The sequence below is a fragment of the Arabidopsis lyrata genome (assembly GCF_000004255.2).
Source record: "Arabidopsis lyrata subsp. lyrata unplaced genomic scaffold ARALYscaffold_4, whole genome shotgun sequence".
NCBI classification, from domain to species: Eukaryota; Viridiplantae; Streptophyta; class Magnoliopsida; order Brassicales; family Brassicaceae; genus Arabidopsis; species Arabidopsis lyrata.
This window is the reverse complement of record NW_003302552.1, coordinates 17,889,206-17,915,964: the sequence shown is the minus strand read 5'-3', so window position 1 is coordinate 17,915,964 and position 26,759 is coordinate 17,889,206. Positions and strand designations below refer to the sequence as shown.

General features: G+C 37.8%; 6 protein-coding genes across 8 annotated transcripts; 2 read left to right on the top strand and 4 right to left on the bottom strand.

Annotated features, from left to right (window-relative positions):
- Window positions 1-1,293: 1,293 nt before the first annotated feature.
- LOC9315737 (zinc finger protein ZAT11) lies at window positions 1,294-2,161 on the bottom strand. The gene has a single exon (XM_021029216.1). The coding sequence runs from the start codon at window positions 1,846-1,848 to the stop codon at window positions 1,312-1,314; it is 537 nt and encodes a 178-aa protein (XP_020884875.1). The 5' UTR covers window positions 1,849-2,161; the 3' UTR covers window positions 1,294-1,311.
- A 2,203-nt stretch (window positions 2,162-4,364) lies between these two features.
- LOC9317573 (kinesin-like protein KIN-5B) lies at window positions 4,365-9,590 on the bottom strand. Of its 2 annotated transcripts, none has more exons than XM_021029919.1 (21): window positions 9,378-9,590; window positions 8,943-9,278; window positions 8,720-8,875; window positions 8,074-8,648; window positions 7,828-7,984; window positions 7,687-7,756; window positions 7,508-7,584; window positions 7,384-7,437; window positions 7,216-7,296; window positions 7,020-7,131; window positions 6,845-6,931; window positions 6,598-6,773; window positions 6,355-6,516; window positions 6,145-6,252; window positions 5,906-6,064; window positions 5,745-5,828; window positions 5,450-5,655; window positions 5,258-5,359; window positions 5,073-5,182; window positions 4,833-4,984; window positions 4,365-4,736 (listed from the first exon to the last, which is right to left on the bottom strand). In XM_021029919.1, the coding sequence occupies exons 2-21, from the start codon at window positions 9,237-9,239 to the stop codon at window positions 4,539-4,541; spliced, it is 3,123 nt and encodes a 1,040-aa protein (XP_020885578.1). In that variant the 5' UTR covers window positions 9,240-9,278; window positions 9,378-9,590; the 3' UTR covers window positions 4,365-4,538. The 2 variants fall into 2 exon arrangements, with proteins under 2 accessions (XP_020885578.1, XP_020885579.1); XM_021029920.1 differs by having other exon boundaries at window positions 8,943-9,248.
- Window positions 9,591-12,507: 2,917 nt separating this feature from the next.
- Window positions 12,508-14,072, top strand: LOC9317572 (mitochondrial import inner membrane translocase subunit TIM17-2). The gene is given in 4 exon segments (XM_021027777.1): window positions 12,508-12,660; window positions 13,009-13,306; window positions 13,309-13,350; window positions 13,353-14,072. Coding segments are annotated over 3 exon segments (708 nt in total). The 5' UTR covers window positions 12,508-12,660; window positions 13,009-13,062; the 3' UTR covers window positions 13,775-14,072.
- Window positions 14,073-14,494: 422 nt separating this feature from the next.
- LOC9315736 (protein SLOW GREEN 1, chloroplastic) lies at window positions 14,495-15,772 on the top strand. Its single transcript, XM_021027776.1, has one exon. It carries the CDS (start codon window positions 14,591-14,593, stop codon window positions 15,593-15,595), a length of 1,005 nt encoding a protein of 334 aa, XP_020883435.1. The 5' UTR covers window positions 14,495-14,590; the 3' UTR covers window positions 15,596-15,772.
- Window positions 15,773-21,829: 6,057 nt separating this feature from the next.
- Window positions 21,830-22,769, bottom strand: LOC9315734 (F-box/LRR-repeat protein At2g43260). The gene is made up of 2 exons (XM_002879621.2): window positions 22,231-22,769; window positions 21,830-22,160 (listed from the first exon to the last, which is right to left on the bottom strand). Exons 1-2 carry the CDS (start codon window positions 22,661-22,663, stop codon window positions 21,964-21,966), a joined length of 630 nt encoding a protein of 209 aa, XP_002879667.1. The 5' UTR covers window positions 22,664-22,769; the 3' UTR covers window positions 21,830-21,963.
- A 613-nt stretch (window positions 22,770-23,382) lies between these two features.
- On the bottom strand, window positions 23,383-24,852 carry LOC9315733 (protein SODIUM POTASSIUM ROOT DEFECTIVE 2). Of its 2 annotated transcripts, none has more exons than XM_021027340.1 (3): window positions 24,142-24,852; window positions 23,971-24,046; window positions 23,383-23,680 (listed from the first exon to the last, which is right to left on the bottom strand). In XM_021027340.1, the coding sequence occupies exons 1-3, from the start codon at window positions 24,679-24,681 to the stop codon at window positions 23,520-23,522; spliced, it is 777 nt and encodes a 258-aa protein (XP_020882999.1). In that variant the 5' UTR covers window positions 24,682-24,852; the 3' UTR covers window positions 23,383-23,519. The 2 variants fall into 2 exon arrangements, with proteins under 2 accessions (XP_020882999.1, XP_002879666.1); XM_002879620.2 differs by having other exon boundaries at window positions 23,971-24,049; window positions 24,142-24,681.
- Between the last annotated feature and the right edge of the window lie 1,907 nt (window positions 24,853-26,759).

Sequence of the window (26,759 nt, the reverse complement as noted above, 5' to 3'; positions counted from 1 at the left end):
CTAAAGGATCAAATGATAATTTCGATATTAGTTATTTCTGCTTGTCTTGTCACGTAGCTCTGTGGCTTTCGTACGAGATAAAGTTTTGGGATGGACAGAGAAGGCTGACAACAGAGTGGGTTTTATGGAAAACAACACTATCATATATCCTACGTATCACATAAGAGCCCACATATACTTAATTTGCCTTTTATTTTTTGTGCAATAATAATTTGCCTTTTATTTTTTAGAAATAGCCGTTGGATAAAATAGGAAGGGAAGAAGAATTTCACTATCGGCTTCGGCTGCATACAGAACCGTTTGTGAAATAAGCATTTATTTTTATTAAGGCTATGATGGACATAACATTTTGTTTCACGGAGAGAGACAAAACAAAAATCCTACCAATAAATATCAATCAATTACTATTATTTTTTATAAAAGTGTTTTTCATAATTAACTTAATAAGTTGTATTTGTATCTACGTCTACTCACAAATCTATTATTTAAAAATCAACCTTTTTCTTCTTTTCAAAAATTAATTTTGATGAATAATATCTGATGTTGACCAATGTTCTATATTAGTGTAACATTAAATCTGGACTTCTACAGAGTATTTATTATAGCTTACCTTCATGATAAGTATACTGTATTTTATTTTTTGACGAAGTGGTTCCACAGACTAAAAACCAATCTTGTATAAACCAACGTTTCTTTATTGGAAAGCTAGCTGGCTGATCTTTGACGGAAAAGAAGTAAATGTGTGTAATCTGTCAATCGGACGGCTGAGACGCACTACTAATACAGAAATACAAAAACTATAAAAGAGAAGAAAAAACAACAATTTTTAAATGGGCTTGTGTGTATAGTAATAATATTCTTTTTGTTTTTTCGACTGTACTTTTACATGTACTTCACAATAAGAGACAAGATTAGCGGGGAAGTATGTAACCCTAATTACACTCTTTATATTTGAACTCTTAAACTTTTGTTAAGTTAATTAATGTTTAACTATATTTGAACCATCTTAAACTTTTGAAATGACAACGTCTTAAACTTTGACATCTATATTGTTGCATATCATATATGCCAAGGCAAAAGGAATATGTTTTCCAATTCCTAAGAATATATGGCCCAAAATTTGGCCCGCTTATGAATATGTTGTACTTGTTCCAGGAATGGAAACTAAATAATTTAGTTTAAAATCTTTTTCTAGAGTACATATATAGGGACCCCACACATATACCATGAAGTTTGTTGACATTTAACGTTTGAAGAATTAAAAGAATAGGAATTACAATACAAATGATTAAGAGAAAGAAAAAAAAAAAACTAAAGAGCGAACTTCATATCTATTTTTGGGACAAATGTCTTCCCAAAAATATATTCAAGATCATTCTCTAACGGAGTTAGATTCAAATCCAAACACAAAACCCTCTTGCTACTACTGCATCGTTTTAAAACTGGCATGGTAGGAATCACCGGAGAGATGAACGATGGCTCGACCGTCATGCTTGACCTATGCCGTCTCATGTGACCACCTAAAGCCTGTCCGGTCCCAAAACTTTGACCGCATATGGAACACTCGTGCGTATGATTTCCTTTGTAATTGTTGCTAAGAGGTTTGACATCCTTCTGCTCAAGGGTGAGCTTTGGCTTCTTATGGCTTGCCCGGTGACCACCAAGGGCTTGAAACGAAGAAAATCTCCGGTTACACGTCTTGCATTCGAATCGGTTGCTTGTATGGCTCTCGGTATGTTGGCTCAAACCGATCTGTTTAACCATGGAGGTTTGTGCTAGAATCATCAGACATTTGGCAATGTCTAGATTCTTGATGGATTCTTCGAAATCAGATCTTTCTCTCTTCATACTTTTTTTTTGTGAATTAAGAAAGCAAAGTAAATTAAGATTTGAGAGGGTTATAAAAAAGAAAAGAAAAGAAAGAAGTAAAGGTTGGAGTTTTTGCTTGTTAGAAAAGAAACCTGAATTGAGAGAATTTGTAATGAAGGTTGAGAACTTAGAAGTAATGTATATTTATACAAGAGCAATTACCTAAAAGTTTTGACTTTCTAGTAGTTTGACCAAAAGAAGTCGTCTAAACTAATATTCTAAGACAACAACCAGAGCACTGATTCTTTGACTTGAGACAAATTGACATTTTCATTATCACCCTTCGACCGCCGGCACAATGCATAATACCACGAGTGTTGAATAATAAGGGTATAAGGGTATAAGGGTAATATTGTCTTTTCCAGAGATGTAGTTCTCACTTCTTAGAAACTTCTACACCTAAAAATGTGAATCTAACCAAAGTAGCATAGTCAACAAATGTGTACACAACACAGAATAAATCTAGCAACTTGGTTTCTCATGGACTTGCTTGACACAGTCATTACTTAATAATATAATATCAACACCTAACAATCGATAACTTAAATTGTATTCTAATCAAATTTTCTTTAATTAAGGATTTCAAACCGAGTCCAGACTAATCAATCATTGGAAAATACAGCCGTAAAGAGCTCTAAATAATTAATTTAATTTTTGTTTTTGGTAGACTGTTTTTCATATTTTATTGTATAGAAAGAAAACACCATTAAATCTTCAAACTTGGGCAAAGCAAAATTACAAAACTAATCTTAAGATCCAAGTTGGAATACAACAATCATTACCATGTTCGAAGAGAAAATTCAATTTGGTCAAACACATGCACTAGAGACCAAACTAAAGCCTTTTTGATACATTGTTCATCTAGATGGTAAGACCATGTCCATCAGTGTTTTTAATGGGTTTCTAATCTAAAATCCTAAAGAATAAAAGCCCAAAAATAAAGAAAAACCCAATAAAATTACTAGGATCGTGTTCCTAATTTTAGGATTTTTGGAAGCATTTAGAAACGCTGACGTGGCTAAAAATTATTGGGTGAAAATTTAGACAAAAGAAAAAAAAGGGAGGCGTGTTTCTCCTTTTTCTTTTCTTTGGTTTCTCCGACGAAAATTAGGCGATTCGAATCGATCCCTTTCGATTACAAATTCCGGCGTATCGATCATGAAATTGGGAGGCAATTTCAACCGCCGGGATGATGATCGACGACGAGGTTGTTCAATAAATTGATTGATGATTGATGTATCATAATCAGAACAACGGTTATATTTCTGAATTGGATTTCCTTTGGATGTGTCTCTGAAATTATAGCGGATGTTGTATGTATGGGAACACAAGCGACCAATGATACTAATGTTTGATTGTCATCATTGGTTAAGTGAACTAATCAAGCAGAACCATGATTTGTTTTACTTTGTTGGTGCTAGTGGTTTGGGGCTATCTCTGTTTCTAATTCATATATATAACTTGGTTCATTATGTCGTTGATCATCCATCTGCTGTTTGGTTTGTTGGTCCCCTTTTTCAAAGAAGGTAAATATCTTGCTTCTGCATAAGGCTTCAGATAATGATTTGTTGTTCTTAATCAATGAGCATATATGATTTATGTTTATGGTCTACGAAATTAGTGTATTTTTAGATGTGTTATGTAATGTTGAACAACATCACTAGATTTGTTTTGTGTGTCGCATGTTTTGTTGTTCTTAATCAATGAGCTTTGGTTTGTTTCTTTCTTTCTTCTGAAATGTGTCAAGTCTTTAATCTTCTCTGTCTCTCTAATGTTATGAAGAAGGAGAGTTCAAACATGGTGGTTATATAATGTTTTAGCATTATGAGTGGTTAACAAGAGTTTGTTAATGTGTTATAAATAAAATGGAATTCAAATCAGAAAAATCAGGTTCAGTTTTTCCTCTTAATATTGCATCAAATCAGAAAAACAGACTTAGTGTTTGTTTTAAGTCTATGTTTTATGTTTAAGTGTATGACTATTTTAATATGTTTTTTTTTTCTTCTTCTTTTTATATCATGTATGTTTAAAATTTTATAATTCCTAATAATAATCATATTTGTTCAAATAAAAATATTAACAAAAAAATTTTAAAAAATTTATTTTATTTTTTAGAAACCCACTTAAGGATTCCACCAATGGACCATAAAATTTTCAAAAACTCTACAAAATCTCTAAACTACAAAACTATCAAAATTTATTAATAAAAAATACATAGAAACCTTACTTAGAAACTAATCACTGTGAGCTGTGAGCTCAATAAACAGTCAGATTATATTGAAATCGTCACCAGTGACATATTCTTGACGACAGCAATTGTATTTTATGGAAGAGCAAGTCAAAGTAAAAAAGTGGTAAATTAGAGATATATGTGCTTATTTTTGACTTTATTATGTTTTCTCGTAGAAGCAATGCCAAGTCTTGTGTTCTTTTTGTTCTCTCTTTACTTTTCTTGTTTTCATTTTTGGTTGACTTAAAATGAGAACATTAGCCAATTTAACCGGAAACGTCATCCCTAAATCTGAGAACTCAGCAATCTGCATACCGGTTTAATGTCAAAACATAACCAGATTATCCATGACAACATAAGCTTGCGTACTACATAACAACCTTTACACAGTCTTCATCTTCTAAACTCATCCAGTTGATGAACATAAGCTTTTTTTTACTCATTTGTTTACTTCCAAGAATGGAGTTCTGTTGTTTGCTTCGTCAAGTCCTTCTTTTATTGATCTTTTCTCCAAATTACTTGTGTGATCTTCGCTGAGTGTATTCTGCGAAAACAAAGTCCTCATTTCCTCAATCGAAGCCAGACTTGGCACATTTATGGATTGTTTCTTTGGTGTTTCGTTCTTGTGCTGATCAACCTGGTCATTGTATCAAAAGCTTTGCTGTTAATATATACACATATAGATCACACTATAGATTTTCCATCTTTATGGTTGTTATGATTGCTTCAGTACCTGATAGTCTTTTATGAGAGACTGTTCTGCTTTGTTTCTAATGTTTGATACCGCTTGTCCATGATTCTCTTGCAATAATGTGACCTGGTTCATGCAAGTCTCTACTATAGCCTCCGTTGTTTCTTTGTTCTCCCGGTCTTGCATCAACGAGTCTGTAAAACCAAGGATTAGGACGTTTTCTTCCTGAAGTGCAAAAGCAGTTCTTGAGTAGGGAATGGAACAAAGATTTAGTGTGGTTACCATTAACAGCTGCGTAAAGTTCATTAGTCCTAGAGACAAATTTAGCATCCATTGAGGAAAATGTGGATGCAAATTCATCTTGCACCTTCTCATTTTCTTTTGCCATGTCCCTATACGTAGAGAGTTTATTCAGTGAAATGATGTGGAAACAGAGGGAAGCATGGATACAGAACGAAAAAACTTACTCCATTGTGACATTAAGTTCTTGTTGATACTTCGTGTTAAGGTTCTTTATGCCTCTTTCAGTGGTCTCCCACAACTTTTTAGAATCATTGGCCCTTCCCAAGCTGCAATAAATACAATGTTTATATGAGAAGACGGAATGTAAACTAATTGAGAGGCTTGGATCGAAAGCAGTGGGGAGATGGAATTTGTACCAATCTTCAAGGTAACTATCCATGACTGTGATAGACTCAGCTGAAGCTATAGTGTTTTCCGTGAAGTGCGTTTTCGCTTTCTTTAGATAGTCACACAATTCCTCCTTTGCGCCAATCGAGACTTGCTGCATACCAGACATTTGTTCATACAATCTCTTCTCTTCCTGTCTATCGTTTTCACGGATATTGCTTGATGCATCAGAGATCTAGAAACATGTAGAGCATCAAACTTTACGTTCGATTCAACTGATGAATAATTAAAGCCTAATGGGGTTATTAATGGTTAAAGACTCACCATTGCAGTTTTCTTTGAAGTTAACTTTGATAATATCAGACTGATATCATTTATGGCTTGCTTCTCCTCTCTTTCAGCCTCTTCCTGTTTTCAGTGAAGAAAGTTTGTGTGAACCTCTCAGAATATATAACTGAAGTCTTTAAGAGTTTGTTCCAGCTCACCTTAAACTTCATTTCAAAAGCATCAAGCTGTCTTGCTTTCTCTGCTTGGCTACCTCTAATGGCTTCCACCACACCGTGAGCTTGGTTGTAGATGTTACTAAACATGGTTGAAGTCGCGTTCGATATTTCTTGTGCAGATCGCATGCTTCTGACCAAGCCCTGGATAAGTTGAAAATAAAGTTGACTTTTCAGAAAACTAATTAAGCTAACAAGAAACCAGCAAATGATTTTTACAGCACCTGCTCTTGTTGTCTTGCAGCAACTGCTAAGAGCTTCTTCTGTTCGTTAAGTGAATTGTGGATGTCCTGAGCGACTGCAGAAGCCTCTGTTGCTGATGTAGTGAGAAACTGAGAAGAGAAAGGCACATCAATTATAACCAAAACAAATGCTGAGATATAGAAACACAGCAAGAGGTGAAGTAGTAGTTCATAGCTCAATTTTGTTCCTACTTTCTCAACAGCCTTTATTTGTGATACTATAGAAGTGTTCATCTTCTCCAGATCAGAGGAGGCGTTCTTTTGTAGCATTTCAGATAACTCCTTCAAGGCTGCTATTCCTGAAGTATAAGTGTCTGCTGTTTTCCCAATCCTTGATTCCAGATCACGTGTTGCCTGCTTGTGTAAACCAAATACTAGAGTGAACAAATGGTCCAAAGCAAAAAGTGAAATGACATGGCTATAGTCTTTTCTTACATCATATTTATGAGCAAGAAATGAATGTGTATGTTCTTCCATAGTTCTTAATTGTTGCTGTTGCTGAGAGACTGATCCAAGAACTGTTCTGTGCAAATCTTTAAGGTTTTGATCAAGTTGTGAACCAAATTTCAGAAGCATGCTCTGGTTTTCGGATTCCAGCTTGTCCTTTTGGTCTGCAGAAATAAGTAAAATAAGCACTTGACAGATCTTGTTTTCAGCCCTAGACATAGGAAAGAAGAAGTACCTAATCTTGTGAACAACGAATTTATATCGTTTGACGCATGCTGCAAATCAGAACTTAACCCCTTTGCGCGGTCGATCAAAGTAGTCTCTGTCCAAGAATAAATCAGCAAAACGAATCAAGCAACAAACCCAAGAAAGGGGGAGCCCTTGTACAATTTGTGAGATAGAATTTTTACCTGAGGCTTTCATTCTTGAGATGATGAATTCTCTTTCTTTTAACTTTGAGGTAACTTGGATATAATTCACTTTGAGATCAAGCAACTCCTTGTTACTATTATCCAGGTTTCTCTGGATCATGAATGTTTGAAAAATCAAGAACTATCACTGAAAGCATGAGTAATCTAGAAAGTAAATCACAGAAGTTCTTATCACCTTGCAGTCCTTAAGGTCACTTTCTACGTCCAGTAACTTCTCTTTCTCAGTCTCGTAAAGGTCACAGAACTTTGAAACTTCCTGCATTAGAGAAGCCACTTAAGTTCCAACTGGAGACAATTAGTTTAGTTTCTAAAAGCTATAAAAGAAAAGGTGAGGCAAACGTACACTTTCACTGAGATTTAATTCATTTTCCAACTGTTCTATCTTCTCGATTCTCGCCTGAAACAAAAGAATCATTAAGCAAAGCATGAAATGAATATAGACTTTAAGTTCCGTCCTTCGAACTTACCTTCTTTTCAGCTTCTTCTTGTGTATATCTTTCATGTGCAATGTAAACACCATTTTTATCCCTTGCCGCTCTTACATCTGCATTGATCATACAACAATTAATAATCAAGTAGCTCATTTGATAATTTGCATAAGAAAAACAGGAGAATATAGACATAATGTTATCTTCTATGTGTAAACCTTCTTTCATTCTCTCAAGTTCCAAGTAAAGGTCTTTAAGCAGCACAGCCTTGGATAGTTTCTGGTTTGCCTGCAGAGACACGTTTGGTTAGAAGGATACACTGATCAAATAAAGATGAGATATGGTAGCATAAACAAAACCTCAGGTTTGTTCTTGATGTTCTTGGCACGATAGGCATAATCCAAGGTACTTAAAGTTTCCTCTAGGGAATGAGCAGATGGAGAGATTGTAGCAATGATACAAGTTTTTGTCTTTCCTCCTAGAGAGTCCCGTAAAAGCCTTGTCAGCTTACTATCCCTGCAAAGACAAATATCAACAATTACGCTCCAAGACACACAAATATTACCACAGTAGACTCATATATAGTTGTAGGACAGGGCAAGTACCTGTAAGGTACATGAGAAGAATGTTCCACAAGGGCATTAATTACACGGCCTAGTGTGAGCAAGCTCTTGTTAATCTCTCCAGCTTCTCTTGCACGGCCATCTCGAGCTCCTGACCGTAAGATATTCTCAGATCCTGCTAGATCCACAAGGTTAAGCTTGCCACATTTGATTAACTCTTCATCGCCCATGGACTCTTCCTTTATGTGGACTGTGATAGTAAACACTGAATGAGAGCGACTACTTCTCTTATTCAACAACGTATCTGCGGTGCGCCTTTTGGATGAGCCTCGTTCAAGAAGAGCATATATATCATTAGCGCTATACACAACTTCTTCTTCAAGACCCCTTAAAACCACAGAACCCTTCCCATCCTCCATCAAAGAAATGGGCTTCTTCTGCTTATCCTCAGAATATCTTGAAGAATCATCTTGAGCTAACAAATCCGTAACTTCTTCATTGTAAAGCTCCAAGAATGTTACTTTCATACTGTAATCAGCATTTTGTGCCTCAAGAGTATCGAAAATATGCCTAACAGCTCTTGGAATCACCCCTGCCTCCGCAGGTAAATCCCCTCCCTACAAGAGAAACATAAATCAAAAACATGAAAAATCAAAATGAGACACTCACAAGAAGAACCTCTTTATACCTTTTTCCTCATTCCACCTTCCATAGTATAAGTCTTCCCAGTTCCTGTTTGTCCATAAGCAAACACAGTACAGCTAAAACCTTCCAAGACTTCATGAACAATAGGTGAAATAGCTTGATCATATATAGACCGTTGTTGTGACTTAGGACCAAAAACCTATACAAAAAAACCATCAGAGACCAATCTTGAATACAAAAAACCATCAAGTAGAAAGAGACCGAACCTTGTCGAAATTGAAAACACGGTCTACTTGCTTATTAGCAACACTATGAAGAACATTGACTTCTCTTCTCATTTCATTACAAGAGATGACTCTAGGAACATTAGATTTCTGCTCTTCTTCAGTTAATGGTCTGCATCGTAGAATCACTTGAACATTGACTTCTTTATTATCTCTATCGAGACGGTTAGAGAAAGAATCGGGTCGTCTTCTCTCAAGACGAGGTGTCAGAAACGGTGCCGGTGATGGAACCACTCCGACTCCGCTTTTCCTTGAAACCACCTCCGGCGTAAACGACATCTTCGATTTCTGTGGAATCAAAATTGAATTCCAGATTCCCTAATCAATTGAGAAAGCTTGATTCAGAATCCCAGAGATTCGAATTTTAAATAAAATTCAACTTTCTTCGCAAATTAGAACAAAAATTGATTCACTTACACGAAAGAGATCCGAATCTTGTCCGTGTAAAGAAGAATTCGAATGGAACACAAAAAGATGATGGATCTTCGAGATCGAAAGAGAACTTTTGAGAAAAAAATTGAAAATTAGGGTAAGTAACCGTTGGGAGTCGAAGCAGATCCAAATTTGAATTGTACTAGAGAGCTCACACTACCTTTAATTTCAAAAAAGTTACAAAAGTCGCAAATATCAAGTTTTTTGGTTTCAGTATTTTCATATATTGGTAGATTAGAGGTATTTCAGTTAAATATTCCAGTCAAAAAATTGTTCCAATAATCCAACAAGTTTATGATTTGTAAACATTAAAAAAGGAAAAAAATGGAATTCCATTAATTGTAAATCTACTAATTACTGATTTTTTTTTGAGAAATTGGAGTGTATAACCAACAATAAAACTATAATTAAGTAACTAACCTAAGACAAAAAAAAAATTCATATTCTCTATATTATTTACAATATATCCTAAAATACCCTTTAGGCTTTGCTCTACCTATCTTTTTTCACTGTCTTTTATTTTTCTTTCTTTCTCCATTTCTTTCTTATTAGTCTCTGCAAATCAAACATTTTTTTCTGCTTTGGTAAACACCACATGCCTTCAAATCTAATTCATTTACTTTTTAATTATATCCTTGATTCATTGAAGAATTTTAAATATATAGATGTTATGATCTCGGCGCCGATTCCATTTCTTTCTCCATCAATTTTGCCAAAGTAGAACTTAAACCATTGTTAGAAAACTTAAACCTATTAGAGCATCTCCAACTCACCTCTATATTTGCCTCTAAACTCTATTTTAGAAGCAAATTTGCTCCAACTCACCTCTATTCTCACCTCTAAAATAGAGATCTCTATTTTTTTCTCTATATATAGAGGTGAGAATAGATAATCTCTATTTTTTTCTCTATAAATAGAGTTAAACTTTTTAGAGGAACACATTGGAGTAAAAATAGAGAAAATTTACCTCTATTATAGAGATAGAGCTATAAATAGGGAAATACATTGGAGATAGTCTTACTATTCTATCTAACTAAAGTCTACACTATATAGTTTTTTTTTCACCAAGATTCAAGTGGGAAAGTTCCCAAGATTTGAGACTCAATTATGTTTTTTCTTTTCCTTCCTCCACTCACACATCCTCTCAATCTAATTTATTAGATTCTGTTTAAATTTTCCTGAATCCATCACATTCACATCTATTCTTATCTTTTCACTCATTCTATTCTATTTATCAAGTCTATGCATGTGATATTGATATAGTATAAGATGTTTCTAGTTTCACACACTATTCAGTTCAATGAAATATACATGGCTGTTTTTTTTCAAATTTAAATCATGTTATACACAGAAAAAAAATATAGTTTTTTGAAACTATTGCAAGATTTACACAATTACTTGAATGAGACTAATTCACCATACAAACTTATTTGGGATTTATGTTACTTTTGGCCATGTCATCATAATTATCTCTCTTCTTTGACTTATATCTCTCACACACACGTCACCTTCTAGCTCTCTCCCTCTCTCTTTCTCTATTTCTACATGTTCTCTTCAAAAACCTAAATTGGTCTTTGCACAAAGCTCTGGTGTTACTTTCTTTATTTTGTAACTTATGGTGCTATAAACTTAATTATATTAGTGAAATAGGTTATTCATGCAATTCACCCTTTTTTTTTTTCTTTTTTGTCATAACTAATTACTGATTTTATTCTTCCAAACATTCTTGGCAATACAGTTATAGATATATAAAAGATGGATTTGCTACACTTTTTTTTTTTTTTTTGACATCTTTGGATCGACAAGGCCCGATCCATAGCCAATCCCTACTACGCGGGGTAACGCGACTTACTGGAGTCGAACTCCGGTGGAGAAGGCGGAGTCAAGTGGATTTGCTACACTTATTTTCTTTATTTTTGAAAGAAGTTTGAATCCGTACTATTGAAGATTGATAAATGAAAAAATGATCATTACCTCATCATTATCATTTATTTGACAAAATTAGACCAAAGAATTTGTAATTGAATCTGAGAGTATTCAATTACATACATAAGTTGTTGATTTTCAAGTATTTTATGGATTTTAATGTATTTATCATCTATATACAATATATACATTTTCTAGATTTTATTATAATATAATTCCAATCGAATTTACTAGGTACAAATTCTTCTGAACACCATCTATGATTTGAAGACAAAATAGTGTCCATACCAAAGCACCTGTTTAAACAAAACCTAAAACGTAACTAACAAAGTAACAGATAAAAAGAAAAAGATAAGGGCAACAAATGTTTCATGTGATCTCTCGTAGTTTCCATAAACACAATGCAGAAGACAACACATTACCAAAGCAATAACTAGAACCAAAGCAGTAACACATGTGTCTTTGAGGCTGCTACTTCCACGGGAGAGTCTCCCCCATATCATCACTTTGCACAACTTGCCAGCTTCTTTGTAAAGAGAACCATTGGCTCCTCCTTCAGTGATGACATTATTTTCTAAAGAGCATCACACAGGTTAGATAAGAGATGAAATTACAAGGGTGAAACTAGTTTAGCTTACAAGAGTAAGAGGCATTTACCTTTAGCCTGAAGCTCTTCATAGTTCGACTGAGAGTGAGAGTATCTCTACGTGATGATAATAGTTTGAGAGAATGATCATTCCATTTCTCAATAGGCTTTTTAAGAAGAGCTCTTTGATTCTTCTTTTTGAGATCCTTCTTTCCGGCCAGAGACCAGATAGAGCGATTTCTCTACCTTCCTTGGCTAAAACAGGATTTGGTTGGTCGCAACATCATTCGTCTATGGGCTTCTCTACTTAGATCTTTTACTAATTATTTGTGCTTTTCATAATGGGTTCAATTACTTTCTCTCTCAGGGCTTTTAACTAGTTTGGGCTATTGTAAAACTTTTGGCACCTTTTTTAAATTTTACTGCAACGAAATTGTCAAAAACAATAAAAATAAAAATAAAGCAACCATATTCGAAAAGAAAGAAAAATGAGCGATGCCGGAAAATAAAATAAAGAGGGAAATTATTAAAAAAAATAGAGCAAAACGCAACAGTGTCGGAAAAATCAAGCTGAAAAACTAAAACGCAAATAGTTTGGTCGCTGTATTTTTTTTTTGTTTTCTACCCAACCCTAATAAAACCTGACGCCGTTTCTTCATTTTCTTCCTTCTCTCGCTCACCGTCGCACCTCCTTCATTTTCTCTCTCTCTCTCAAACTCGTCTCTCGTCCGCCGATTAATTCCTCCTTAGTCTCAGGTTTGCTTCTTTGATTCTCATCTAACATCAACAACAGCCTTTCTCATTTCTCGTGGCTTCATTTCTATACACAAAGCTTCTACCTTTTTCTATGCTTTGCTTCGATCGTAAAGTACAGAGCTTTGATAAACCCTAATCTTCTTCGTTCGATTGTAGATAGTCAGTATTTAATTGGAATTAGACAGAGAGATCTATTTGTTGATTCGCAGTGACTTAGAAAACCCTAATTTCAGAATTCCTCAGAATCGACGATGATTGATGGTTTCATTTACTCAAACAATGATATGATTAATATTTCCTCTAATTTTCTTACTATTTTTTGATGAATCAATCTTTGTTTGATTACAGGTTTGATAGAATCATTGCCTGAGGTATCTATTGGGATAAATCAGGGCTAAATTAATGGGAACACCAGAGACATCTCGAGAGCCTTGCCCTGACCGTATCCTCGACGATATCGGTGGTGCTTTTGGTATGGGAGCTGTTGGAGGATCTGCCTTTCATTTCATTAAAGGGACTTACAATTCCCCCAAAGGTAGTCGCTTTGTTGGAGGAACACAAGCTGTGAGCATGAATGCTCCTCGTCTTGGAGGCAGTTTTGCTGTATGGGGAGGTTTATTCTCGACATTTGACTGTTCCATGGTGTACTTAGGCAGAAGGAGGATCCGTGGAACTCTATCATCGCTGGTGCTGAACTGGAGGGTTTCTTGCGATGCGACAGGGGGTTGGCGCGGCTTCAAGATCAGCGGCTTTTGGAGGGGTTTTACTTGCTTTGATTGAAGGAGCTGGGATAATGTTGAACAAGCTACTGGCTCAGCCTCAGAATATGATGATGGAGGATCCCGGAATGCAAGGAATGCCTGGGATGCCCGGAATGCCTGGGATGCAAGGAATGCAAGGAATACAAGGAATGCAAGGAATGCAGATGGGGCAGATGCAGAATCAAGCACAGATGATGTCAGAGAGTCAAAACCAGAGTACAGCTTCTTCATCATCATGGTTTGGAGGGCTTTTTGGTAAGAAAAATGAGGAGGTGAAACCAGGCAGTGGAAGTAAAACAGAGGTGTTGGAGAGTTTTGATGCTCCTCCGGTGCCATCATTTGAGTACAAGTAAGCTTGTGTGGACATCTCTCTGTCATCCAATGGTTGGTTTGCCTACTGCCTTAACAATCAGTTCCATTTCGTCGTTTTTGGTGTATCCTCTGTTCTCTGCTGAATTCTTCTTGTTCATGGAAGAGTCAGCTTACTATGTCCTCTCTCCTTTCACCTATGGTTGTGTTTCAATGAGCTTATGTACTCAATCTAGGAATCTTATCTTTGTGAAACCATTCCACAGATATTGTTGGTTCTTAAATAATGTAGTTATAGATTTTTCACAATAAGCACCAGTGAGAATGTTTGAGCAGTGATAATGAATCCTTTGGTCCGAGATCTTAGCACATTTAAGAGTGTTCTTCACCAAACAACTCAAACACTGCAGTTATAATATAGTTAAAGCAAGTTCTTGAAAACCTCAGAAAAAGATCAATCTAGTGGACAAAAAGCTCAAAAGCAGAGTGGTTTGCAAATTCTTGAGACTGATAAGAAGATGAACAATTCTAACAACAATCATATATCCTTAGCAGTCTATCGAACAAATCAACAAATCATGATTCATGATAATTGTAGTTTGTTACTTGTTAGTAGGATACTAGATGCATAAACTTTGCATATTCGTGATTACAATATATGGATTAAGGAAAGAGATAAGCGTTTTGATTTGTGATAAATACATTTCCTCTTCTAATCCTGGGCCTTTATTAGGCCCAAATTCGACGTCGTAACTTGCAGCAGTTTCGAACTCGAAGGCTCCTTTTGATCTGCTTCTTCCTCAAATCTCAGTATCTCACTGTAGGGTTTTTAGGGGTTTTCTCTCTCTCTCTCTGCAATCATGGAGTCTCTAGGGAAGCTACATCTTCATCAGCAACCAAATCACCTCTCTTTCACTCACTTCTCTTCATCTTTCCCTAAAACACCTTCGTCTTTCTCTCTCAGATCCTTACCCAAATCAACATCATCCTTGAAATGCGTTTCAATCAAAGCTTCATCATCCAAATCCCAAGACTCGAGGCTCTCATTCCTCAAATCCACCTGCGTCACCTTCACTGCTGCAGCGGCACTGTTCCTTGTGAATCTCCAGCTCAAACCTTCTCCGGCGATTGCGGCTCCTGTGGCGGCGACACCGTCAGTGGAATCTCTTAAACAGAGTAACAACGGAGATGTTTCATTGGAAGAAGAAGAGAGATCGCTCGAAGATCATCTTGCTTCTCACCCTGAAGATGTGGAAGCTCTACGATCTTTAATGGAGGTAAGGATCAAATCTAGAAAGCTTATAGAAGCTATTGAATTGATTGATAGGTTGATTGAATTGGAACCAGAGGAGAAGGAATGGCCAATTTTGAAAGCTAATATCTTTAGTTACAGTGGAGATTTAGAGTCTGCTAAAACTGGTTTTGAAGAGATTCTAGTTAAGGATCCGCTTCGTGTCGACGCTTATCACGGCTTAGTTATGGCTTATTCTGATTCCGGTGCTGATTTGAATGCGGTGGAGGAGAGAATTGAGGAGGCAATGGTGAGGTGCAAGAAGGAGAAGAATCGTAAGGATTTGAGGGATTTTAAGCTACTAGTGGCGCAAATTCGGGTTATTGAAGGGAAGCATAATGAAGCATTGAAGTTGTATGAGGAGCTTGTGAAGGAAGAACCGAGAGATTTCAGGCCGTATTTATGTCAAGGGATTATATACACAGTGTTGAAGAAGCAAGATGAGGCGGAGAAACAGTTTGAGAAGTTTAGGAGACTTGTCCCGAAGAATCATCCTTACAGAGAGTATTTTATGGATAATATGGTTGCTACGAAGCTCTTTGCGGAGAAAGCACAGCGAGAGATGGCGGGATGATTTTGTCTTACAAAATGGTAGTCGGCTTGAATGTGATTTTGTTGGTCTTTTCTGTTGCGAATGATTTTAGATGGTTGTAGTCAGTAGTTTGAGCATGGATTTATATCGTGATCGTGTGTTGTAGCATCAATCGAATACTCAATATGGGAATCTTGAATTGCTTGCACTGTTTTTTGAGATGTGCCATTGTCCCAACTCACCTTAAAACATCATTTCAAAAGCAGCAAGCTGAAAATGGTTAAATTCGTGTTGGAGTGCTTCTGACCAAGCCTTGGATACGTTGAAAACAGAGTTGATTTTTTAAGGAACATCACTAAACTAACAAGAAAGCAGCATATGATTTTACAACGCCTGCTCTTGTTGTCTTGCAGAAAGAGTTAAGAGCTCCCTCTGAAGAACCAAAGTATGTCCATATTCAACAGAGTAGTTCTGAGATCAGTTCTTCCTGAACATACATGAAGCAGAAAGTGCGAAAGCATGCTGCGATTGCTAGCAATAGCAGTGGTCGCAGATGATAGAACTAGAAAAAAGTATACCATCAATGGACTTAACAAAGATGTTTATTATATATGTCAAAAAGTTAGTATATACCATCAAGTACTAGAAAGATTTTGACCTTTTGCATCGTTAAAATTCAACTTTTCAAACGGGAACACAATAAGCCTTTGTCACCATTTGATTTGACTCAACAGATTTTCAATTTTAAAAAGAGAACAAAGCTGAACCAAAAAAAATAGTAGAGACTACATAATAAGCAAGTGTTAGAGAGTTATCCAAATGTGAACTATAACTAGAGTGGTAAACACAATCTCTGGGATCCCAAGTCCGATCCTTTTAAAAAACTTGGATATCCCGGAGCCTGGCTCCGGATGCTTGGTAAAAAATCCGCAGCTAGATGTCCTGACTTTATTATCATTCGGATCCGGATGATGTCCAGACTCTGACCGAAGTGGGACCAAATTCTCGAGGTAAGGAGATATAACACATATATCAGAGGAGAGACAATGAAGCTCACGTGTCTCTGGGCAATATTTGAACAACCATTGGTAATTGTTATAAAAGATAAGATCCCCCTCCTTGGAAACAGCCAGCGGCGTGAACCACATGCACCACCTTGAACGTGGTAGCTTAAAAGCTAGAAGACCATCTAGACTTATGGAGTAAGTCTTGCTCCATATTTCTTCATGTGCATTCATGCTACATATCTCTAGTCTCCAGTCAGAATAAACAGACGTAGGCGTATTGGCTATGGTTAGACGGTCATCAAGGTTGGCTATCAGGGTACTTTGCTTGACCCACTTATCCGGAACAGAGACATAATGGAACTCTTCTTTGTGAAGATCCAGTGCTAGAATTCCGTGAACACTTGTAACGAGATACGACCCAGTGGATAACCCAATAGATGGATCCATTAACAGACACGGATTTTTGTAGATTTAGATATCGAACTGACTTGTTTTATTAAATCGTGATACAAGGACTTATATAGAGAACATCTCTAGGGTTTACATAAACCGACAATGACTTGAACGACAAGTAACGGGCCTAAACATACGGCCCAAACTCTATCTATAATACTCCCCCTCACGTTGGAGTGTGAAGATTCTGAACGCCCAACTTGGACATTAGATAGAGAAACTGTGAACGACCAAGAGCTTTTGTAAAAATATCTGCTAGTTGTTCCTCCGTACGAACGTGATGTGTGGTGATGATGCCGTCACGAACCGCATCACGAACCGAATGACAATCTGACTCAATGTGCTTGGTACGCTCATGGAAGACTGGATTAGCGGCAATGTGAAGAGCCGCCTTATTATCACAAAATAAACGAGCTGGCGCAGACTGTTCGATGCCCAAATCTTTCAACAACTTACGCAGCCACTTGATTTCGCGAAGAGCTACAGACATTGCTCTATATTCAGCTTCGGCGGAAGAGTGGGAGACTGTGTCTTGCTTCTTTGTCTTCCAAGAAATAGGCGAGCCTCCAAGCAACGTAACATAAGCACTAAGTGATCTCCGAGTTAAGGGACATGTTTGAAAATCCGAGTCACAATACACTTCTAGTGTTAAATCTTTGCTTGCTTTCAACAAAATACCTTGACCCGGTGATCCCTTCAAAAAACGAACAATGCGTAACGCCGCATCTAAATGAGCCATCCGAGGAGTTTGCATGAATTGAGACAGGACATGCACTGAGTAGCTTAATTCAGGCCGAGTATGAAGAAGATAAAGTAACCGACCAACGAGTCGTCGATATGGTTTGGGATCCGGAAGAAAAGGACCATCATCCGTCGCAAGATGATGATCTGTCTCCAAAGGAGTGTGTGCGGGCCGAGCACCAAGATTGCCGCTATCGGATATGACGTCGAGAGCATACTTACGTTGAGATAAAAAAATACCTTCAGGCCCACGACTAACCTCTATACCAAGAAAATATTTGAGCCGCCCCAAGTCCTTCATGAAAAAATAACGTCCCAAATATTCCTTGAATTTCCGTAGCATATACTCATCATTTCCACATATCAAGAGATCGTCAACGTATACCAATACTCGGATCTCCATATTGTTTCGTGTGTAGGAGAAAAGTGAGTAGTCCTCATATGATTGCACAAAACCAAACTTGAGAAGAGCATCAGACAACTTCTTAAACCAACACCTAGGGGCTTGTTTCAAGCCATACAATGACTTGCGTAGACGACAAACTTTGTCAGGATGAGAATGACGAAACCCGGGAGGAAGCTTCATATAAACCTCCTCGTCAAGATCACCATGAAGAAAAGCATTGTGGACATCCATTTGATATACCTCCCAATCATTGGCAGCAACAAGACGTAGGATAGTACGTACCGTAGTCATCTTGACAACCGGTGCAAAAGTCTCATTATAGTCTTCTCCTTCTACTTGTTTGTTACCTTGGACGACAAGCCGAGCTTTATATCTTTCAATGGTACCATCCGCATTGTACTTAGTCTTATAGACCCATTGACTACCAATTGCAACCTTTCCTGGTGGCAAATCAACAATATCCCATGTCTTATTAATCTCTAGAGCATCCACTTCTTTAAACATTGCATCGTTCCAAACTTTAACTTGAACAGCCTCTTTAAAATTCTTAGGCTCGACATTGGCCGTGATTGCAGCAAGAAACACCTTATGTCCTGGTGAAAAACAATCATCCGAAACATAATCCGTTAAAGGATAAGAGGAAGTACCTTGGACTGTTGACGAGGACAGTGAAGCGGAGTCGGAGAGAACGTGAGGGTTTATCGGATCACTAGTAGCATTGTAGAGCACATAATCCTTTAAACGTACAGGAGGTTGAATTTGACGCTTGCCTTGACGTGGAGGAGGCGTAATTTCACCATGAGAACTTGAAGTATCGACTTCGGACTGCGAGTTGCTAGCCGGTGTCAAGACTGCAACAGAGGAATCATCACCGGCGACTACAGATTTTGTCGGAACTGAACTTGTTTCCGGCGGAGAAGACGGGTCGGAGACTAAGTTGGCTGCGGGAGTCGGTGTGGATACGGAGACCGGTGCAGGAATTGGTTCAGGAGCAGAAACCGTATCAACAATAGAAACTTGTGTAGAACCACTACCCGTGGTGGTTTCCGGCGTACTCCCCCTGTCAGTGGAGACCATCCAATCTTCATCACAAATAATCGGAGATGGAGACAAGGATGCGGGACTAGGAGTAGTATATGCATATGGAAAAACGGTTTCCCGAAAGACAACATCTCGTGAAATTAGAAACTCATTCTTTTCAATATCGAACACCTTCCAACCTTTTTGTGCAAATGGATACCCTATAAAAATACACAAGCGACTTCTTTCTCCAAATTTGTCTTTATCTCGAGAGATATGATGAACATAACAGGCTGATCCGAAAACCCTCAACTGATCATAATTGGGCTTGGAATCATGAAGAATTTCGTAGGGAGAAAGACCTTTGTGAAGTGATGACGGAGTGCGATTAATCAAGTAGGCAGCAGTTAACACCGCTTCTCCCCAGAATTTAATAGGTAGACTGGCTTGGAATAAGAGTGCCCGAGCAACGTTGAGAATATGCCTATGCTTACGCTCAACGCGACCATTTTGCTGAGGAGTGCCAACGCACGAAGTTTGGTGAATGATTCCATGTTCTCGAAAGTACGATGAAAGACACATAAATTCAGTCCCGTTATCACTACGAACCGTTTTAACTGACTTGCCAAATTGCTTCTCCGTGTAAGCAAAAAAATTAGTAAGCACCGTACGTACTTCAGACTTTGCAAGGAGAAGATAAGTCCAAACAGCTCTTGAAAAATCATCAACTATTGTCAAAAAATAAACCGCACCATAAGACGACGGGACACGGTATGGACCCCAAACATCACAATGAATCAACGAGAAACACGCGGTTGATTTATTAATACTAAGAGGAAAAACTTCTCTTGTTTGTTTAGCTCTAAAACACACGTCACATGAATGAGAGCCGACTGAAGAAGAAGATTTTGAAAACACCGGTAAAGAAGAAAGTACTGTAAAACTAGGATGTCCTAAACGCTGATGCCACAAGGCTTGATCGGAAGAGACAGTGGCGGTATGAATTTTTGCTGTAGCGACGTCCGTAAGATAATAAACCCCCTCACGCTCTTCACCGCTTCCAATCAAAGTCCTCGAAAAACGGTCCTGTAAAACACAAATTGTGTCAGTAAAGGTAGCAACACACTTTGTTTGTTTCACAATTTTAGAGACGGATAATAAGGTGCAAGTTAATGTTGGGACATAAAGAACATTAGTCAATGCAACGTTGGTAGAAAGCGGAAACACGCCCATATGTGAGGCAAACGTGTTGCTTCCATCCGCAAAACCCACCGAACACGGTGGTATAACGACAATGTCCGTCAATAAAGAGAGCTTCCCGGTCATATGATGTGAGGCTCCGGTGTCAAGAATAACATTGCCAAAGTGTGTCTTACCAGAGAGTTTATCTGCAGTCCCGTTGTTTGATTGTCCTTTGAGCATTTGAGCAAGAGCTTGTATTTGGTCGGGTGTGAATTGCGGGAGATTGGTGGGATTAGGGCTGGTTGCGTGAGCTGTCATAGCTTGTCCTCGACCGCGTCCTGAACTGCGTCCTCCTCTGCCTCTATTATTCGACCCTCGGCCTCCACTTCTCTCAGACCACCAATCCGGAAAGCCAACAATACTCCAACACTCCTTTTTCTCATGCCCGGTACGACCACAATGAGAGCATGAAACGCGACCCTTGATGATAGAATCTGGTCTAATGTTGGTGTTGTCGGATTGATTAGAAGACATGTCAGGGCGAGAGAATTGGTCATGTTGCTCACGACGAGCCAAGAAGCCGACTGCTTCCTCCTTTTGTTCACGTAATCGGACCGAAGATAGCCTCTGTTCTTCACGAATAACTCTTGAATAAATTTCACCTAGAGAGGGAAGTGGATCCATATTGATGAGCGTAGCACACAGTCCACCAAATCTAGACTCATCGAGACCAAGTACAAATTGATGAATCTTTTCTTCCTCTCTTTCTTTAGCCGGCGCAGAGGTTGCACCGCACGTACACAGCCCGCAAGAACACACAGTGATGGGCTTGTAAAGCTGATACTCTTCCCACAAAGTAGACAATCGACCAAAATATTCAAGAACACTTTGACCATCTTGACGACACAACGCGAGCTGAGCGATAACTTGATGAATTCTTACCTTATTTCCCACGGAGAAACGTTGTTTCAAATCTAACCACAATAAGCGAGCATCAGAGATAAAGGTAACAGTAGATTTCACCTTGGGTTCTATGGAAGTTCGAATCCACCCAACAATCATGGAATTGACTGTCTTCCAGTTTTCATAATTAGGATCATTAGCAGGTGGTTTCGGTATCGATCCATTAATGAACCCTGTCTTTCGTTTTGCTTGAAGAGCGTTTAACATCTCTGTTGCCCACTCGTTGTAGTTGTCACCGTTTAACGAGACCGTCGAGATGAGAGCCCCGGGATTGTCGGAGTTTGCTAAGAGATATGGAGACACCACCGGGGCGTCCGGTTGTTTAGCAGCCTGCCGAGTAGCGGAGGAGCCATCGTCAATCGTGGACATGATGACTTGTTATTGAAAGAGAATAAACTTTGAACAACACACAATCGAAACTATCGATTGTTCTTTGAAGGAGAATCGAAACTATCGATTAACCTAGGGTTTTTTTGAGAGATCTTAGCTCTGATACCATGTAGATTTAGATATCGAACTGACTTGTTTTATTAAATCGTGATACAAAGACTTATATAGAGAACATCTCTAGGGTTTACATAAACCGACAATGACTTGAACGACAAGTAACGGGCCTAAACATACGGCCCAAACTCTATCTATAATAATTTTCTTCCCACCTGGGCCATATAAGTAGGTAGACTCAGGTTCTTCCATTGACCAGTTTCAACATCAAGAACATCGCATCCTTCCTCTCTAGGTAGAAGGCACATCTTCGTTACTTTATAGCTCCCCGTAACTTTGTCTCTACCAAATCCCATTACCCAATTTCCCCTATAGAAATCCGACCCTTCTCCTGAAATTAGTTACACCATTACTGCAAAATCCAAAAACTATTATAAGAGAAAAAAAAAAAAAAAAAATACCGTTTATAAATCGGGAGGACAATGGTTCTGGGAACCGCAAGAGTTGTCCGGTCGAGGGGTTCAAAACGATGATGGAATCTGGTTCAGCTATGCAGACCAAACCGTCGCAAGTCAACAAGGGTCGTGAGTCGCAAATCATCGAGGGTCGTGCGTTGAAGCAGTGTAGATAGACGAACACTTGGTCCCCTAACCGGGCCTCGTGGATGATTCTCGGCCGGTCGCCACAGTCGCAGTTGTAAGCAGCTATTATTTTTCCACTCTTTGAAGCATTCATACGCTTTTCCACGAACATTTTCGATTCCAGGACTGATCTCCATTGTTTTGAGACGGTTTTGAATTTGAGGATTGATTTCAAGGGCAATCGAAGGAAAATTTCTTCCAATAATTCGGGAACTATGTAGATCGAATTAGAGCTTTTTTCTTCTTCCACCATCGTTGTTTGATTGATTGCTTGCTTGCTTGCTCTCTGATTTCAAACTCTAATTCGATTGATTATGATGACTCCGACAAGGATAAGAGTGGTTAAGATCCTTTTTCACCGTTATCGTCATATAAAAAAAAAAAAGCCAAATATTTACAATTTACTGTTTTGGGCTAGTTCAGATTTGAAAAGCCCATCATGATCCGAGATGATGAATCTACAATCGCATTTACGCATTCTTTTAATCTAATCATCTTTGAGATTCTATTCTAAGATTTTGAGGCCCGACTATTTAACAACAAAAACAAAAATAACATTTTTATAAATTTGGCTCTATTAAATATTCTTAGCTAGTAGAGATACTTTGAGATCCACAGTGCGTATTGGATCCATCATACACCAAACTTCTCTTACAACAAAAAGTGGAATTTCCAATTATTGGCTATGTGTTTAGATTTTAATGAGTGAAAATTCTAATAAGTGGACTTTAGTTTATTAGATTTCATTAATCTCTTCGCTTACAACTGTAGAACTTAATTATTTCATCAAAATTGAAAAAAGAAAATTTGATATTTATATACACAAAAAATTGTATATATAAAAAAAAGAAGCTTTTTTAGTCATTTTATTATCAGGTGCATCTATATACCCAAAAAAAAATGTAAGGGAGAAGTTGCAGTGGCCGAACTTGAAATGATAAGTTTAAGAATCATAGGACGAGAGGTGATAGGAAAAGAAGAAGCATAGCCTCAAGATGAAACCTACCAAGGGGGTAGCTCTTATGGTAGTAAAGTTTGAAATTTTACCATTTATTTTGCAACATGAGTAGAAGTAAATTGTTACAAAAATAAACAAGAGTAGAAGTAAATCAGGGATTTTGGGTTTCCACGTTTGGCTTTGGGAATGTTGGAGTTGTCCAAAATTGGGCATTTTTAACCTTTGAGATACTTTCCAATATTTTCAAGGGAGTGATATCTCCAGTCACAGTCACTTTCTTTGCAGCAAAATCTATGTTGAAGGATGTTACACCTACAAGGTATCAAATTCATTAGTTCTAAACCAGCTTTAGACCAAAACCAGTTCACTAAATAATAGACCATGCCGGCTAAAGTATGGACAAAATAACGAAATCATTAAGAGGCTAAAGTAAATTTGAATCGAATTCAGTTCTCTTCGTTGATATTTTTCTTATCCAAACCCGAGCCAAGAATATATTTTGTACATAGCTCATATATTTTCTAAACCGGAACATTTTGAAATTAAACCTATACCTAACCGAAAGAGGGAGCAAATGGCATTCTCGTAAATAAACTAATCACCTTGCATTCTGGCCAAGTGTTTCCTAACTTTCCCTTCACAGCCTCTGCAGTGGAGAGACACTTTAAGAACAACGACCTGCTGCTTCAGAAAATGCAACTCTAATCATCACACTTGTATCAACATTTATTTACATTTATGCCACTCATGATGCTAACAACAAAACAACTTACCTGGTCTGAACTACCAACACAAGTATTCTTCTCCGTCAACGTTATGCCTTCACCAGCAGGAGCTTCAGCTTCTACCGTCATAGCCGGAACCTGACCCGGAGACCCAGAAATAGAATCCGGGTCCGATCCCAAAAGATACCTTGTAGAACCCACATGGGTTTTGATTAAGTCACATGCGGGTCTAGCAACACAGCTGAAACTCTTCCTCGCTAGGCCAATGTCATTGGTAATAAGCTTCAACAACGCCGCTGCTCCGCCTCCCCCGCCACCACCCGTGCTTCTCCGGCCAGTAATGCTTCTCCTGCCTTTATAGATCTCTAGTTTTTTGTTACTCATCTCTCCGTCTCCGCCGGAAGCTGGTAGTTTAATGAAGTCCTCGGCGAATGATCTTCGGCCATCTTTAATGATCGGATTGTGGCGGTCTATAGCTCGGCCGCTACTTCGTTCATCGTCTTCGGTGGTGGTTGATTTGTGAACGTGGTCCATGCTTGAACATATGGCTGTTGATGCTTGCGAAGCGCAAAACATACGTCCCTTCATTATATGGAGAAAGAGAGAGTGAAGAAGTGATAGTAAGAAACCAAAGTAAAAAACACCAAACTTTTGTTAGAACTTGAAAGAAAATATTGATGATAGAATGTTAATATGTTTTATGTGTATATGAGGATGTCTTTACTCGTATATAGAGAGAGAATTGGATTTGAATAGAGACAAGGAAAGTTAAAAGAGTGTAACGCTCATATGGTAAGAGTTATTTGTCCATATATGTAATAAGTTGTTGAGATGGCCTTTATAATTTAGTCGGGTTCCCGATTTTGGAGTTTTATGGTAAAGTCTATAAGAGACAAGACACGGTTACAAATATGAAAAGAAGCAATAAGAGTATATAAGACTATTTAACTTTGTTATAGATTTGGATGGATGCTAATCACGGATCACATTATACCACAAACTAAACTAACGTAACATAATCAAATTCATGAGGAAAAATATATAGCATCGGAGACAAATGCTATATATTAACACTGATAAATACAAATATTTTAAAGCATTTAGTTAAGTATTAATTGTTAATGTATTGCATGCTCACTGTCACTACATGAAGATGCTGGGCGTGGGACATCATCCTTCACGAGGCTTTTGGCTTTATATTCCAAATCTTACTTCAATATTTTTTGTCTGTTTTTATTAAATAATACTCCCTCCGTTTCGTTTTAGTTGTCGTTTAAGGTTTTCTCACACAAATTAAGGAAGACATTAAATTTTCTGTTTTACCCTTTATTAATATATCTTATAAATTTTTTCATTGGCCAAAACATTAAAACAATAGGGATAATACTGGAATTTTTACCAAACATTTGTATTGAAAACCTAAAACGACAACTATTACGAAACAAAATTTAAGTCCTAAAACGACAACTAAAACGAAACGGAGAGAGTATGATAAATGAAACAATCTAACTGTGTGAGAGAGAGACGAGACAGATAACAACGGTCAAAATCTGACAAAATGTTGTGAAATGAGTATTAATGGAGCATTTCCTTATAAATGGACAACGTGATGCATAAATGTTAGAGCCAGACACAGACAGCAATTTGTAGAATTACCATAATTTATCTATCTTGTTCTCAGCTTTTCACTAATTAACTAATGTGGATTGTTTATTGAGATCTGCAACAATTGGAAACACCAGGAATATTCTGTGTTTGGAATCTTTGGATGTATAAAGCAAATGAGGGTATATCCGAATTTAACCTCTAAAACCTAGTCTTTAGCCAAAATTGAAAATTCAGTTCAAACCGTTTACTAAACTATCGTTACATTTGACTCAATAATAATTTATGAACTGTTGTGTTTCCTATTTATAAAGTTTTTTAGAAATCATTTAGGCTTTGCAAATATGGGCTTTATATGTTAGAAATGAGGGGGTTATTCACAATTTCTGGTTTATGTATTGACTAAAGCCCATTGGGCTAAAGTTTCAGTGTAGCAGAGATGTTTCCGGCTACGATAATATGTCCACGAGATGCGAGACAAGGCAAAGGCAAAGGCAGTGCTAACTTAAGGACCTTATCAGTAGCGGAAATCCGAAAATATATGTGTCGTTTCAGGTGATTGTCTTTAGACAGGTGGGCTGAGTTGAAATGAATGGGCCGGTCAAGGCCCAGTCGAAGTCTGCTAAGCAACTTAAGCCCAGGAACAAGAAACGGCAGATGTGAGAGCGTTTTGGTGTTTTGATGGTCACTGGTCGTACAGTGTTGTCGGGTAGCACCTGCAAGAACGGCGAAGGCTCAGCTTATAAAAGGACAGTGTCATCAAGCTTGGAGGATAAGCCATTCAGTCATTATTGAGAGAGAAAGTCTAGAGAGAGAGTTGTGAGAAACAAGGGTTTGAGAGTTTTACTCTTGAGTGTCTTCTTGTGTGAAACTCTTTGGTGTGGGTTTTCTTTCTGTAAAGGGTGAGAGTGGTGTGACATAGAGAGCTTGTACTGTTCGGTAAAAGATAAGAGTGCCTTGAGAGCTGGTTGAAGCTCTCCGAGACGTACCTTGACTGATTTGGTCTTGGGAACTCGTAAATCTCGTGTCTTGTTTCTTTCTTGCATAACAAACTACAGCAA

Bases quoted from the DNA above. Each gene is read 5' to 3' on its own strand.
- LOC9315737 (XM_021029216.1), bottom strand. From the start codon at position 1,848: ATGAAGAGAGAAAGATCTGATTTCGAAGAATCCATCAAGAATCTAGAC.
- LOC9317573 (XM_021029919.1), bottom strand. From the start codon at position 9,239: ATGTCGTTTACGCCGGAGGTGGTTTCAAGGAAAAGCGGAGTCGGAGTG. The intron at 7,757-7,827 runs GTTTTGTTTATG...GTGTCTCTGCAG, and splicing joins ACATCAAGAACAAACCTGAG to GCAAACCAGAAACTATCCAA. The intron at 7,297-7,383 runs GTACGTTTGCCT...TCTCTAATGCAG, and splicing joins AATTAAATCTCAGTGAAAGT to GAAGTTTCAAAGTTCTGTGA.
- LOC9315736 (XM_021027776.1), top strand. From the start codon at position 14,591: ATGGAGTCTCTAGGGAAGCTACATCTTCATCAGCAACCAAATCACCTC.
- LOC9315734 (XM_002879621.2), bottom strand. From the start codon at position 22,663: ATGGTGGAAGAAGAAAAAAGCTCTAATTCGATCTACATAGTTCCCGAA. The intron at 22,161-22,230 runs GTATTTTTTTTT...AACTAATTTCAG, and splicing joins GTCCTCCCGATTTATAAACG to GAGAAGGGTCGGATTTCTAT.
- LOC9315733 (XM_002879620.2), bottom strand. From the start codon at position 24,681: ATGAAGGGACGTATGTTTTGCGCTTCGCAAGCATCAACAGCCATATGT. The intron at 24,050-24,141 runs GTAAGTTGTTTT...TTTCTGAAGCAG, and splicing joins GTGTTGGTAGTTCAGACCAG to CAGGTCGTTGTTCTTAAAGT. The intron at 23,681-23,970 runs GTGATTAGTTTA...GATACCTTGTAG, and splicing joins ACACTTGGCCAGAATGCAAG to GTGTAACATCCTTCAACATA.